Raw genomic sequence first — 14,197 nt, 5'->3', positions numbered from 1 at the left:
TGACAGAAGAACCTAATGAACCTATACCAGAGGATTCGGACTGTCCGAGAAATTAGAGTGACGGGCATGACATCTTCCCAAATCCTGTACATTTAGGGATTTAATCCCCAGAAAAAACACGGTATTCGCAGTAAATCTATGTTGGAAAAAGAAGGTGCATTATCTACCGGGTCGTGAAATGCTGATTTCCGACCCATCTTCATCCTCGTCGCTTTGATTCCCATGCTCCAAGGATGGACGCTTCAGTCTCTGGAATATCTCATCAAGAGACTCATGCGAAGAAACTCGATCCAATGAGCTGCTTTCCTGAGCTTCACGCAAAGGGATAAATCTTCTTGCTCCTATATTGGCCTTGAAACTTTGGAAACCCGTCTTCATGGACTGCCACTTTGCAGCTATTCCAGAAGATGGCTCTCCAGATGAGATACCGGTCTGAGACTTGCCACTATCAAGTAAGGATACTTTTGCAGAGGTGATGTTCTTTTCTGCAGGATTTGCTTTTGATTGTTGTCTGCTCTGTTCTCTAATCGCGGCGTACTTATTGCTCATGGCTTCTCTGCTCGTTCCGTATCTGTGACCATCTTCTCTTGTAGACTTGGATGAACTTTCCTTGGTGGTTTCGTGAATTGAACTTGCCGACTTCATCTCAACAGCAGCTTTGTCCTGAAATGTTTCACCATTCAAATAGACTGCCGTTAAAGTAGCAGCTAGTGATGGAAATCTTTGAGAATATTTCAGCAACCAATTGCGGAGAAATTGTTCCTAATGGACAGCCTCAGATGCTCCAGAGCTCCTTCACTAAAGCTTAACCGTTCCTTTTTTTTTTTGGTCAAAACGTAGTCACTGGATGAGTTCACCCATCCAAAAGTTTACATCCAACTCCATTTTTTTTAAATAAGAGAAAGCTCAGAGAAGGTAGGGTTAAAAACATAAAAGAATGCTTCTGATTTCTGAGGTTACAATTACATACTTTGTCAAAGCCACCAGACTCAACATCTGTGCCATTAAAATTCCTTGCCAGCGGGATTACATGCTCCCCAACTTTCCGACCTTCTTCCAGCCAAGCTCGTTCTGCAAGTTACGAGACAAAAGGAAAGAATTACAGGTATTTAGTCTGGCATACGACTAAGTCACCATATTTAAGTTCATACAACTTCTATCCAGGAGATAGAGGTTTATCAAGAACTTCTTCAGATGGAATTTTTTTCTTTTGCATTAGCTAAGGGATAGGTTGATGGCCCTCAGCATAGTATCTCTATGGTTAACTACCACTCAATGCATGCTGACCTTTCTGAAGGATGATCAATCCTGATGGATCGAATCCATCTGTATCATCTGCCTCTGTTTGAAACCTAAATCTCTTCCAGCTGCCAAAGAAATTAATTATTCGGTCGAAGAAGTTGCTTGCCACCAGAAGTGTATAAATGACCATAAAAAGAGGATATATTCTGTTAAATCCTTTCCCAAAAAACGGCACGGCATTATCAATGTTGCCCATCCGCTGCAATCAGATATAGAAACAACATCAATTCTCAAGGTTAATTGGAGGATTATCTACTATATGCCTGCACAGGATGCTATAGGACGCATTGAATGACTACGCAATACATCAAAATCTACCACTGAGACCAAGCCTGATACTTTTAAACTAAGTTTGGACACGCGGATCCTACTGATGCCGCTGCACTGTATTTGATATCAAGGTTTTAGCCAAATCTGAGCAGGCACAATCTTTCACTCAAAACTCCAAGCCATGGCCAGTGTCTTTCAAGGTTTCTCTCTCGGATTAACAAGCACCGACTGATAGGATCACCTCACCAGAGCAAAAGGGTGTCATCTTTTCACATGTCAAACCACCTTAAGCAAACTCTCATCTCATCTTAATGCAGGCGACACCTTTTCTTTAGCAAACCACATACTGACCAAAATATAGGCATGGTAATTTAGCAGAACCTATACTCATATACTCCACCAAAAACCCTTCTTTTCAGGAAACAACGCTGCCGCTTTCGTAAGAGGGGCAAACATTCCATAATAAAAGCATCAGAACATCGTCAAATCATCAGAATATCATATTCGTGTCAAATCCTTGGCAACAACACGATCAGTGCCATTTCGTGCAAAAAGCAATAAACAACTTCATTGGAAAAGAAACAAAAGAGGTTATATTACAAGGATAATTTGCTCAAAAAGCGGTAAAGGCATGAACTTAGTTGGAGGATCATGACACTGAAACTAATAGGATGGTTGCAGGTCAAATCATTTCAAAGGACCAGAAGGGCCATCCGTTTAGTAAATGGAGCTGCGAGAGAGTGCAGTAATTAGGTCTCATTACTCAAGCAAAGCAGTCAGCAACGACATATTGAATCTTAAAACCAAACATACCACAGCACGACTGAATTCAAGTTCCGCACTAAGAGTCACTCGTAAATGCTAGCATGCAGGATGTTAAAATGGAGATCACCTTCTCAAAGACTGTCTTCTCATCGAGTCGAATGAGATTGAGAAAGTTGTATGAAATTGGAGGCGCATATCGAGCTACCATCCTGTGCCAACATCGAAGCATATCTGCATCAACTTTTACTTCTATGGGAAAAAGTGAACTAAAAAATTCACTCATGACACGGAATAGCAGTTTAAGACTTACGAGCATATCATAAGCAAGTTAACTGAACTCGTCTGCCTTGGCGTTAATGAGTAAAACATCATCATTCCAATTTTGAGCAATGAATAATATGTGCAAATGCACATATACATCAGAGGAATAAAAGCAACAACCTAAGAAAGGGGGGGGAATGAACATTATCAGTGAACTCAATACTAGTCAGCAGCAAAGTACAACAGCCATAATTAAAATGAAGCGTCCAACAACCCTTCCAAATGTACATATTCTGTAAATCGGAAACAGGAGTATCAGTTTCGGGTAAAATTCCTATTACAAACCTTTCCACATTTATTTAACCACTTCTTTCCAAAATAATTGTTAACAATTGAAAACACTAAGTGGGCTTTTTTCTTTCAACCTTTCATGATAGACTAGCTGACATTGTGACAGTGCCACTGCAGTCCTCATCTGCCAACAGGAAAAAACTCCCTCAACTTTCCATGTCATCAATGATCTAGCTCCGAATTGAATCTTTAAGATTTTATGAGAAGTCATGCAGCGCTCATCGTGGAAATGTAAAGGATAATAGGGGCAATAAAGATGGTCCATCTAAAAATGACCGATGTAATGCATGAACAATGAAGTATTCGATCACCAAGTCAGCCGCATGATGGTTGCCAAGTAGCCTTGTAAATTATGACTAGGAAGAATTCAGACAAAACTTGCCAGAAGAAGTAGCTCCAAAGGACCAAAGGTAGTTGAGTAAGAAATTCAGCTATGGACAAATACTTGAAGGAAAATGAAGGGTTCAAAAGACCTGTCCTATTTAACTCTCTTACACCCACTGTAGTCAGGTTTCTAGAACTTGGACCAGAAGATGAATGCGCATTGATTCAGCAGTCATGAAGGTGCTGGAGGACTAAAAGAAAGCACTAGAGAAATAGAAGTCTGACAATGGCTCAGTGATTCCCCTACACCGACTTTGGAAAGGATACAGGAGAAGGAGTTTAATTAACTCATCAAAATAACTGCAGCATGGAAATATTTCAGACAGTTTCATGGGCTTGTTCACTATAGATAGAAAATTGACTACTTAAAGGGTAGTAAAGGAGAAACAGATATATAACCCTTTGATTGGTCTTAGACTCATTCCTTAGAGCATCACTACTAATATTTTCCAGATTCCACCCTTTTGCCTTCAAATAAACATCATTGCCTTCCAATAAACATCCCAGGCAATTACACATGCCACAGCGCCAATCTTCAAAAGGACAATCTACATTGAGCCATGACAATCTTCTTCATGTAGCAAAGGGCAAGAGAAAACTCTCATATCAGCCCAACACAGGAAGAACATGATTTTGTGATGCAACAAGTGAGAAGTATCACTAAGGGGTCAACTATGGAAATCCTAATTACAGTTTCAGGACATTTAATTATCACTCCACAAATTCCACTGAGCTATTCATTTAACTACACAAAAGAACGGCTATTATTTCATTCAGTACATGGGAGGATGCAATGCAAAATGCACCGAGTTGATCCATTTTGTATAGATTTGCTGCCTATAATATGGGCATTAACTGTCGTCAAACATTTATGCCATGTTAATCCAGAGCACAAGTAGGCTCAGAGGCCAACTGTAATATTTTAGATGATAATTGATAACAAATGGCCCTCGCACCTCTTTACAGGTCCGCTCTGTCCAATGAAATTACGATAATGCATCTGATGTGGAAAATTTACTATCTTACAAAATTTTGTAAATGGCACATAAGTTCTGATACAGGTAGCCCGCTAGCCCGCTATAAGAAACATAAGGTATGTCCAATAAAACCGAGCATTGCAGATTTCAGCATTGAATTCCAAGTGTAAGTAACTTTAAGTGCTTAAATAGCTGAAAGTTAAAACTGAATGCCATTGGCTTTCCACTAAGCAGAAAACTGTGGGTACATTTGGAAGGTTTCAGCAATTACTTGATAACAGTCTAAATGGCATTAAAGTTTTCGGATTGAATGACATAACCCCTTCTTTTAGGTCCTCTTTAAAACTCAATTAAGCGATTTGTCAGATTCAATTCAATAAAAATATCCCTACATGTGACGAGTGATGAAAGATATGCTCAATTTTTACATCCTAACTCTCCTAACAAAACTATGATCTCATGACAACAGAGGCATTAAGCCAGGAGGTGACCTATCTAAATGTGTAGACTCATTTACAGCAAGGGGCAGAAAAGCCCAGTTCACTAACCAATTGGCACATGAGTTAGGAATTACCTAATTGATTCAGTGTTAAAACATTTCCTCAAGATTAGAATTCTACCAATCATATTACGAGAACCTAGCAATTAAATCCACAGCTCCATATTTGGAGAGTAAATAATGATGACATTCACATTCAATTTCAACTGTTATTATTTTGTTTCTATTTTAAGCACTGAAGTTGTTACTTTTTGTAATCTGGTGAATGAATTTTCTGTACTTGTTTTTATGTTTTATAAGGGTTGAATATTAAGTTTTTGGAGTTTAATTAGGTTATTAAGCAAGTCCTAGAAACAAACTTTGGTAGTGAGAAGCTTGCAAACCGGACAGTGATTTAAAAAGAATACTTAGATAAGAGATCAATCAAATTGAGAAAATAATCCACCTGCACCAGCAGCTCTTGCTTCCCAACCGATTTAATAAGGATCGAGATGAGAGAGAGATCAACGACCCTAGGGAGCAGAGTTGCCTCTGCTAAAAGAATTGCAGCTGACATTATCCCAAGCAAGATAGCAAAGATTTTCTCAAGCTGCTTTCTCAAAATGCAACGCCAGATAAATTCTGCAAATTCTCAAAATAAAGAAAAATGAATTATGAAATAAGTTAAACTTATTGTTAAGAATTGAGCTGTAATACCAGTATCCTTCACGGAACGGGAAAGAAAAGAAACAGTTAAATTAGGTCATGTACTTGTTTGCCTCAACCGAAGGGATGCACTTCCCATCCCAACGGCACAGGAAACTAAAATGTAAATCCAGCGTGCAACTCAGATTGATGTCCCATTTCATGAAAATTTGGACAAAAAGCAAGCGTGCCCTTCATTTAATGCACATGAACAACTACAAAGCACAGAAATCAAACATATGCCTACAGTGCTCAAGCTCTTTCAAGTAAATTTACTCCATGATATGTCCCCTACCAAAACATGACTTCAATGCTCTACTACGAACCATCAGAAAACAATGAAAAGGTTCCAAGGGGTAAAGCCCAAAAATAATGAAAAGGAAAATGCAGAAAAAGCACTCAAACGAAATACAGAAATAGCAGGTTATTCTGCTTCAGCATTAATTTATATGTTCCTTCTATGATACCAGAATGATTTTTCATGTGTGGCTTATTGGCACACAAGACGTGTCAAATGTTAAGCGTGCTTTATGTAAGCAAATATATATACTATTACGGATTGAAAGGTTGAATAAAGAACTCAGGATACGCTGCTTTCAGCAACAACCAATTCAAAAGTTCCACTTTTTTTTTAGTCCAGTTACTGAGATTTGACAATATTCAATCATACAAAACTAACATCTAGTGATGTCTTAACAAGACTAAACATATAAACCTGAGAATTTGACTCCAACGGATTAGAAGAAGAGAATGTGAAGTTACCCATAGTATCCACGAATGCCCCAAATTGTCCAGTTCGCACAGGTCTGAGGCTCGAGATGAACTTCCTGAATTATACAAAGCAGATAACAATTAGCAAACGGAACTTTCTGTAGCCCTCTGAATTTGCCCCACATAAGCAGATATTTGGATGTAAGCTACTAATTCTAGAAATTCACTTCTTCATCTCTGCAAATTTAACATGCACTTACGAGCACGAGAGTTTTTAATGATTTACAGCTTTAAAGAAGAATTACCCTACCAGAGAGAGAGAGAGAGCGGAAAATGGGGAAATGCCATCTTATTTAGATACTTTGTGTCCGAAAGGAAAAGCATTGATTGAATTCAAAAGGAGAAAAAAGTAATACTCGTAAATTACCATCCAGTGGCATCTCGGCGTTCATAGTTTTTTATTACATCTTCTAGTTCAAGTGCCTCCAAGATGCAAGTCAAATATTCACTGCAACATTAAAAATAACAAAGTACTAGCATCAGATAAATAGAGCTATGCAATGATGAGATTTCACGACACCCCGTTCAGAGGAAATCTAGAGGAACAAAAAAGTGATCCACATCCACCAAGTCGGATGTCCAAAGCAGTTGACGAAATCATTCTATTAGAAAGTATATCCAACATGTCAAACACAGAAAAGTATCAAAGCAACCCAATCATAAAGGTATTCATTAGCTTTACAATTCGGGATAAAATGCAGGTTACTCATCAATCATTCCTTTCAGGATAGTTAAATGGAGAAATCTTCTTCCAATATCATTGAAGAGTTGTTTTCCTAGTTGCTAGAGGAACACGTTCCTGGATAACCCCCTTATCTTACGTCCTTTTTTACTTATATCAAAAGGGTCAAATTATCCAAATCTTTCTCTTTTTTGTAAGATGTTTTTAGGAGAGTTGTTTTTTATGTTGGTAATTTAAGCTTCTCCTAATAGCTATTCTGCATATCATGAAAAGGATGACAATTTCTACACCACACGGAGGTTGGAATTTGCGCTATTGGCGATTGTGTCAAAATTATGTCAACCTACTTGACACAATTAATAAATGAGTTGCTTTTGACTTGAAACATCAAGCTGTAACTCATACTTGGCCCATCTGACCTATTTAACTAAATAGGCCATGACAGCTTGATTGATGACTTGTGGCCTATTTGATTTAGTTGAGTTAATTTTTTTATGATTGCTATTTACAGGTACGAATGTTTGTCCACCTTAGCAGGATGAGCAAACACTACACCCTATGGCAAGGTCGCCAGTAGATCTTTGATGCATTCATTTTAAGTTCATAAGACACCCTCTGATCTTGTCAGGAACCAGTTTATTTTCTAGAAGTCTAGGCCCATTTGGCATGGCTATTCCCTAGAGCAATGATTTATGACTTCTGAGGTCACTGTTATTTCGTACCATGCTTGGAAGTTGACTTTCAAGCACGTCAACATTGCATAGGAAATAACCATTTAAAGGAACTACACATATATTGATTTATTCTAAAGTTGAGCGGAAAGCTAATAGAGATAGTTTTGAGCAGACCAGGAGTGCTTGGTTACAAAAGCAGGGAACAAAAATAAGGAATCGTATGCACCAAAAGCTGAGAAAATATTCCAAAGGAAGCAAACGCAAATTAAATGCTCCTGGTTACCTTTTATAGCGATAATACTCCTCTCGAGCTCCCCTTAGATGACGCCTAAGGGTTGCCATTGATTTCTCATCTGTATCATAGTCCATATCATTTTCTCCTAATCTTCCACCCTGTGGTTTGAAGGATGGGTCTTCTCTAAACTAGAAAAAATAAACAAAAATCAAATTGCTCAAAAATCAACACTGAATTAGTTAGTGGTTCCTAGAACATCAGATTTTTGGGGAAATTACCATTTGAGTTAGCATATCATCAATAACATCCATGCACGGCCTCAAAGGATCACGTTTTGACATTTGGTTGGAAGTAGCTTGAGCTACCTATAAAACAACATATATATCAATAAACTAGAGAATCTCAATATATACTCCATCAACAAAGAACAAGCTGCAGGCCATTGGTGTCCCGGTAAAATCATCAGAGTTGCTCACAGCCAATACAGTCATCACATCAAAAGACTTTCCTCTCTTATCAACCTATTGTTACAATTATATATCTAATAAAAAAAATTAGTGAATAAACAGCTTGATTAAAGGCCTAGCTTTGCTACATCTCCTTCCACCCACCCAATCAGAATAACTACAGTTACTTTTGAGAGCAAACATACTGCAGCTTGGTAAGTCTTCAAAGAAGAAAGATCTGATGGTTGAGATGAAGATCCTTATTGAAGAAGGATTGGAGAGCAATCAAAGTGGCTGAATCAGTCAATGTTGGCCGCAAAAGCCAGTCAATCAAACTAAAGTTGGTTATACCCATAAAAGCCACTCCAGCCCTCTTTCTATACCCAGATGATTGGTTTGATCTAATATGGACTCCAAATGGCTGGTATAGAGGCATATCTGTCAGAACCAGTAGCAGACACCTCCCGCTTAATTTTGCTAGATGGATTTGTAGGAAGAAGTCGAAGTCAGAGAGAGCATGTCAAAGATGAAAATGCTCGACTTAACCACAACTCGATGGTACAAGATAAAAAATGCATGCTTCATTAACAGCCTTTTACATATTTGAAGACACTCCACAACCCGACTACTAAAACCAACACGAGAACAAGGACGGATACGAAGCAATTGGTTTAACGGACCGAAGAGTGCCACTGCGAGTGTATGGCTAGCCCAACAATGAAAGTTTCGTAAGGGGACTGGAGCAATCAACCAAAAAAAAAAAATCCTTAACAGAAAAAAATTGATGTGAAGCCATGAGTTCAAAAGTTGATCATTCACCAACAGAAAATATCGACAAGCTAGAAGAATTCCATTAATGGTCACCCACCACTATGGCATTAGAGAGTTCTTGGTGAGCATCATCAAGTTTAACTGCCATTTTAGCTACTTTATGAGAGAGAACTTTTTGTCGGGTGGTCCAGTCCGCATTTCTCCAAATGCTTTTGGGTATTTCACTTAAGCCGAAACCAAGAAGAAAAGCCCCTGTTACAAGCCCAAAAGTGTTTGAACAGGCCATTGCTAAACCAAGAACACCACCTTTCCTGTCAATAAAAATAAACAGGACATAAAAATGTAAATTTGCTGAAATTATCACACCTATACATCAAGGATACACCTAAAGAGGAAAAAAACAAAGAGAAGCAGCAACAAACTGCTATAGCAAGAATAAATCACAAAAGGAACAGTCACGGTATGCAAAAAAAAAAAAAAAAAACTCGGTTCAGCACAAGATCGATTTTTTCAGTTCTCTAACCTGCAGCTGGAAAAAAAAATCCCACTATGATATTCCAGTCATATTTCTCAAGCACTTTAGCAATTCTAAGCAATCAGTAAATACGTAAGACTACTTTACTCACTTCTCCAGGCCATGCACCCCTACCTTATATTAACTCATGAAGCGATCATGAATACCTATGGCTGATTTCAATCGGCTAAAAGGCATTCTCTACAAGTTATACCTGACTATCATGAGGGTAAGACATTCTCTACAGTACAACGGCAAGAGCAAATCAAATTAAATGGATGTCATTCACACCTAGTATTGCTTGAAAGGAACAAACTTACTTATCCTCACGCATCATGATGAAAAGAATGAGGCCAATGAGGCCAATGGATCCAACAATTAGGTAAAAGACTAAGTTCACGTGTATGCTAGTCTTAAATCTTTCCTTCACAGTGAAATCTCCAGCATCTTCAAACCCCTGAATTAGAGGAGCTACAGCCCTGCATAGAAAAAAAATTATACTGGGTTTAAATTCAACATTCAGTAACAAGCATCTATATCTCTACAAAGAGGAGACACTCAATTTTAAAGAGTTAAAGATGCCAGTGTGATTGGATTGGAGCTCTTTGCTGTTGCTTCCGATATGCTAGATGGAGCCACAGACTACAAAGCTATGAACCAGGGGACACTAGGAAAAGAAAGCCAATCCAGGGCAAAGAAGAATAATGGAAGCTGAATAGTAAAACTTTCCCAGGACCAAGCTCTAGCAACATACTTTAGAGCTAATCATCCTAATATTGAAACGGTTCCTAACCCGGCCATCAGTTTCTAATCTACTGAGAGGCCAACCGAATTAACACATGCAAATTCACCGTAATAAACACTCAAGAAGTAGAACTTGGATCCCCGCATAAAAAAAGTTATGTGTATATAAGAAAATCATAAGCAAAAAGCAAACTCAGCTCAATTAAAATGTTAGGGCAAAAGGCAAAGGTTGGAAAACACAGACACAGTACTTTGACTTTGAGGATGCAGCAAATCAGGAATTGATTATAAAACTCAGCAGTCCGATTGCCGACACTTCTTTCGGGGGGGGTTGCTTGAAACAGATGACATGATTAATAAGTGTTAACATGCAATTTTTTCCGTTTTCATAAGTTGCGTCCATAACATACCAAGTCAGCAAAAATGTGCTCCAGTATGACCAGCTCCAGAAGAATGAAATGCCTCCACCACCACGAAGCATATACGTCTGAATGAGCAAACAAAATACTTGCATCAGCAATACAAGTCAATGTCAATAAAAATAACGCGTTTACAAATTATTGTAGATGGAAGCGTGACACGTACATCCAAACAACCACCATTCTAGCAGCTAATACGAGGAGCTGCTAAATAGTTTAAGCAGGCTGGTAAATTTCACAGAAATAGACTACTAGATTTCCACAGAAAAGCAATTCACAAGAAGCCTAAGAAACTTTTCAACTCTCCATGAGATAAACATACAAGATGTTCTTTTAACCTGCTAAAACCACAAAAGCACAATACTGGGGATTAATGCATCAAAGTCGAAATACGGTCAAATAGGAAACTTCAAAATCAAGTCCCACCAACTACATGCATACTTTGCCTCACAGGCTAAAACTTACACCAACTATTACACAAGGGCACAACTGGGCTAAACTATATTCCCTCAAAGTATGTGTGGGATTAAAAAAGGACACCTCGAAAGTTGCTTTCAGGAGATAGCGCAGACATGCTAGTTGATGTGCTCTTTCTAAGGAATAAGACCATGCTCCATGCTAATCCTATTCTGCTGCTTCATCCATGGATGACCTATGAGGATACATAACCGTCACCGTCTGGGATTTCTTTTGGTGTGAACAGAAGTGATAGAAAGGAACTTTAAGAAAAATTACCCAAAAAGGAAATAAAATTTTAATCAGAGGCCCTAGATTTCCCGGTTTCTGGGAAGACACATAATCAAGAGTATTTTCAGGGCGCAGAAAAGAGAGTCTTTGAAGGAGTGGAATGGGATTTATACTGATTAACTCGATTCTTTGTCGTTGTCTTTTCATTTCAACACCATACAAAACATGTTTAACGGAGTGGAATGAGATAATGCAGATTAACTGATTCTTCATTGTTTACTTTTCGTTTCAACATCATGGATGACTTGACACATTACAAATGATCTCCCAAGTGACAGTATTTGATTTGTGGAATAGGGAAACTTCTCTTTGTGCCACCTGTCATAGACCAAAAAAGACCAGAAAAGGGAAACTCTCATCCGTTTTAGGTAATCGTTGCATTGCACCAGTGGATTTGATTCATACTGTTGCAATGAGTATCCCCACCTAGGATCAGCTCTTCATTTTCTCTCCATTTTCATGCCCCCACTTTCTTCCTCGATCTCTCATATGCTAACCCTAGCTGCCAGATATTTTGAAGAAATAGTTTTTCCAACCAATCATTATTTCGATGATTCAAATAGTTCCGCATAAGAAAAGGGTAGGGACAGTTGGGTTTTCTATCTTTGAACTTCGCTGTCTTGTGAGATTGAGGCAGGTTTGATGAAGTTTGGCTGTTTTGGCTGCTAGCAGCAATCATACTTCATGTCTATGGCATGGAAAATTATGTAGATGTGAACTCGAAGCCACCATATGCTACAAAAAAGTTACATATGACAGCCACCTCGGCAATTAGCAAGTATTTGGAGATTTGCCACAAAGTGAGTGAGTTAACTGCACGATTTGAAAGGACCGAGGTCATCTGTGATTTCATCCAAAGATTCAAACCCAGCAATATATTGCTTTTGTAACATAGCAGACATCTAAGCAAATTAAAACTACAATTCACCCCCAGGATAGAGCTTAAGGATAAAAAGCATTGGTCCAGAGCAGACTATCCTCCTTAAGAATGTAAGGTTTCTCTTCCCTGGCAGCTCATAGCAGGTTTCTACAGGCAGCTATCCAGATGAAAAGGCATACTAGCTCGAGATTGAGAACTTGAATTCCAATGTTAAAGGATAGCGATCCAGGATCTAATGCCCCAGCCTAGAAGATATTATCAATGGAAGAATCACTACAGGCAATTGAACTGTAATAACTAAATAAAGTCGGCAAATCAATGGATAAGGAATAGACCCTCCATTTTCAGATTGAAAGGCAGCACGATATAAAACCGGAACCCTAGGAAAGGTGATGATACTCCATATTTGACGGTTCAAAGTGCTTAATTAACCATTTAAACAAGGGTGAGCATTTGCACCAAACCCAAAATGTGTCTCTAATCTAAACTAGAACGTAATAGAAAATAATCAATCCGTCAGATAAGAACAAATAGAGTTCGCCAATATGCACAAAATCACAGGACCAGCTAAAGCCTAGTTTCTAACACAGCTGAGGCCTCGCTTTTGAGCGATTTTGCTCTCACCTTCCTCAAATTTCACTAGTATATCACATAAGCAGGCAAGCCATGTAACAAACAAAATCGGTGCACATATCACATCTACCGTGCTTTCCAGAAGCATTCATCAATCAACCAACTACAGAAAACCAGTGAAATTAGGAACAATCTCGCTGACTTGGAGCTACTGCAAGCAGAACGTCGGCATTGGGAACCATAGAATTAAAGCGCGGGACATGCAAGAGAGAGAGAGAAGGGGGGCGGGGGTGCACAATCGAATCGCAGGAGCGCATCCACGATAGCGCGTACCGTCCAAATATCGGCGGGGACGAGGATAATGATGGAGAGAGAGCAAAACCAGGCGTAACCGACGGTGAACAAGACGTATCGAGGCACTTCCGGTCCGGCGAAGTACCTCAACGTGAACACCACCATGCCCACCGTCAAGGGCAGCGAGATCAGGTAAAACACCCACATCTCTCTCTCCCTCTCCCTCTCTCTCTACTGTGACTGATGTGGCGTGGATACAGCGCCGACGAAGCTATCCCCGGAGGACGAGGAGTACGGACGCCGGTCGATCGCCGTCGCAAGATGCGGGATGCCGAAGAGCCTTCCAGACGAAGGCGAAGCCGAAGGGAGACGAGGGAGAGAGGGGAACGGAACTCGGGGAGAGATGGGCCCCGCTTTCCTGACAAGAAAATGGGATCCAACTCCCCCAGGCGAATTGTTGTTTTTCTTTTTCATTTCCGTCTGCCCCCACCCACCCCCCCCAAAAAACATTTCTTCACGTCTCTGTCATCTTTCGGCCTTTTAATGATTTACTAATTCATTCATGGGTTAATACCATGGAAAACCCCAAACTGATATACTTATGACAAATTTACCCCAAATTATTTTTTTGACCACAAAAAACCCTAAACTGGTACACCCGTGACAAATTTACCCTAAACCGGTACACATATGACAAATTTATCCTCCGTTAATTTTCATTAAATTTAACTATCAAATTGTTGATTTAGTGACATGTGATAGTTGACGGGTATACCAATATGGAGTTTTAACCCTCTATTTGTTATAGGTTTATCAATTTGAGATATGCGATCTTCGGATCCGACAGGCACGGTCTCGTGGAAGGCAAAAGCATTAGAAACGAGGTCTTCGAGCCATCGCCTTTCTTTGTAAGATCGAAGACTTGCTTTCCGTATCATTGCTACTGGGTTATCC

At 39.3% G+C, this 14,197-nt stretch overlaps 1 protein-coding gene across 1 annotated transcript; it reads right to left on the bottom strand.

Annotated features, from left to right (window-relative positions):
* On the bottom strand, positions 1 to 13,695 carry LOC115739387 (LMBR1 domain-containing protein 2 homolog A). Its single transcript, XM_030672438.2, has 14 exons — positions 13,283 to 13,695; positions 10,741 to 10,817; positions 9,907 to 10,065; positions 9,170 to 9,383; positions 8,134 to 8,220; positions 7,904 to 8,043; positions 6,632 to 6,712; positions 6,256 to 6,320; positions 5,255 to 5,430; positions 2,648 to 2,778; positions 2,465 to 2,546; positions 1,288 to 1,501; positions 971 to 1,071; positions 1 to 663 (listed from the first exon to the last, which is right to left on the bottom strand). Exons 1-14 carry the CDS (start codon positions 13,448 to 13,450, stop codon positions 160 to 162), a joined length of 2,199 nt encoding a protein of 732 aa, XP_030528298.1. The 5' UTR covers positions 13,451 to 13,695; the 3' UTR covers positions 1 to 159.
* Positions 13,696 to 14,197: the final 502 nt, after the last annotated feature.

Source organism: Rhodamnia argentea, chromosome 11 (genome assembly GCF_020921035.1).
Source record: "Rhodamnia argentea isolate NSW1041297 chromosome 11, ASM2092103v1, whole genome shotgun sequence".
In the NCBI taxonomy this organism is placed as follows: domain Eukaryota; kingdom Viridiplantae; phylum Streptophyta; class Magnoliopsida; order Myrtales; family Myrtaceae; genus Rhodamnia; species Rhodamnia argentea.
The sequence above is the reverse complement of the archived record's forward strand: the minus strand, read 5'-3'. Positions and strand labels throughout refer to the sequence as shown.

Bases quoted from the DNA above. Each gene is read 5' to 3' on its own strand.
- LOC115739387 (XM_030672438.2), bottom strand. From the start codon at position 13,450: ATGTGGGTGTTTTACCTGATCTCGCTGCCCTTGACGGTGGGCATGGTG. The intron at 8,044-8,133 runs GTAATTTCCCCA...TATTTTTTCTAG, and splicing joins ATGATATGCTAACTCAAATG to TTTAGAGAAGACCCATCCTT. The intron at 1,072-1,287 runs GTCAGCATGCAT...CGTAACTTGCAG, and splicing joins ATTGATCATCCTTCAGAAAG to AACGAGCTTGGCTGGAAGAA.